Source organism: Sinocyclocheilus rhinocerous, unplaced genomic scaffold (genome assembly GCF_001515625.1).
Source record: "Sinocyclocheilus rhinocerous isolate Xijiao unplaced genomic scaffold, SAMN03320098_v1.1 scaffold1144, whole genome shotgun sequence".
Lineage (NCBI taxonomy): Eukaryota > Metazoa > Chordata > Actinopteri > Cypriniformes > Cyprinidae > Sinocyclocheilus > Sinocyclocheilus rhinocerous.
In genome coordinates, this window is record NW_015654501.1 from 284,849 (window position 1) to 286,347 (window position 1,499).

Here is a 1,499-nt window from a genome sequence, read left to right on the forward strand (position 1 = left end):
CTCCACTCCAGTCCATTAATTAATGTCTTATGAAGCAAAAAGCTGCGTGTTTGTAAGAAACAAATCCATCAAGACGTTTTTAACTTCAAACTATTGCCTCTGGCTAAAATACGAGTCCTCTATCCATAACACTGCTTTCTCCAGTGAAAAACTAATCTAGTCTGAATCAGGAGAGAAATATGCACAGATCAAGCACAGTTAAAAACAAATATGTTGATGGATTTTGATGTGAGAGGACAACAGGAGATGGAGTTTTTCACTGGAGGAAGGGTAATTATTATGGATAATGAACTCACGGCTTTTCACTTCACAAGACATTAAGTGATGAACTGGAGTGGTGTGGATTACTTGTGGATTATTGTGATATTTTTATTAGCTGTTTGGACTCTCATTCTGACGGCACCCATTCACTGCATTTGTCCAAATCTGTTCTGATGAAGAAACAAACCCATCTACATCTTGGATGGCCTGAGGACGTGTACATTTTCAGCAAACTTGCATTTTTAGGTGAACTATTCCTTTAATTTCTGACTGGCCGCAATCTTTTGATTGGTAGTGTATGATATTTGATATATACCTGTAAGACATTCTCTACAGTAACATTCATCTCCAGATTTTGCTTGCAGTAGGCCTGCAGTCTGTTGTTGGAGAAACCGTAGTAATAAGGTGCTGCAAACAGGTATCTGTGCGCTAGTTAAGGGCAAACAAATAATTTAAAATTTGATAACGCTCAGGTCACTCCAATTTAATCTATGGATTTCTTCCATCTGTTTTATCATCCGCCAAAAAAATTGCAAGTAATAGCACACCTCTCCTTAACAGCTACACTATTTGAGGCATCATTCATGTCTCTTGCAAGTGGGATGAGCTTTGTCCAAATGTTTGTTAATATGACACATATTTGTTCAAATATATAACAATAATAATAGAAAAGGGGGTCAAAAGCATTACCAAAAATAAAGATTGCATACAATGCTATAAAATGAAGAACATGAGGCAGTAAGTAGGTTATATTTTTATTACCATTCGCCTCCCTCATGCTCGCTAAAAGTGATTGGAATTCTGATTAGTTTCCTGAATCGGATAGATAGTTTTAATGAACCAGTTAAAAAAAAAAAAACGATTCAGAGGTTATTTTACGGTGGACCTGGCTTGACTTTTAGCTAATTTTCATTTTTGGGTGAACTAGTTCTTTAAGAGATAAATCAACAATTCAACAGAAAAGGATAAATGGTTTATTCAAAACCTCGCAAAACAAAAGCAACATACCATGACGGCGGAGGACAGCTGCAGCATCAAGAACCGGCTTGTTGAATTCTGCCTGCCCGATGTCACTGAAAAGCTTCTGAGCTGAGAATTGTGCAGGTAAAGAAAGTCCCTGATCAGCCGCAACCTTCTGACACTCAGCTTCAAACTCAGGAATCATCTGATATGTGAAACCAGTTATGCAAGAGTAAATATTTTTGTTGCACTAAAGCAGAATGCATGCATGCTGTCAT

At 37.4% G+C, this 1,499-nt stretch overlaps 1 protein-coding gene across 2 annotated transcripts in view; it reads right to left on the bottom strand.

Moving 5' to 3' along the window:
- The window catches only part of LOC107717245 (bifunctional epoxide hydrolase 2), a 17,752-nt gene that overhangs the window by 15,714 nt on the left and 539 nt on the right, over positions 1–1,499 (bottom strand). The window contains exon 3 of one of the 2 annotated variants that reach the window (XM_016523928.1): positions 1,270–1,321. In XM_016523928.1, coding sequence (XP_016379414.1) covers positions 1,270–1,321 — 52 coding nt within the window. The remainder of the gene's footprint in view (positions 1–1,269; positions 1,322–1,499) is intronic. The other variant, XM_016523929.1, reaches the window with a different exon arrangement.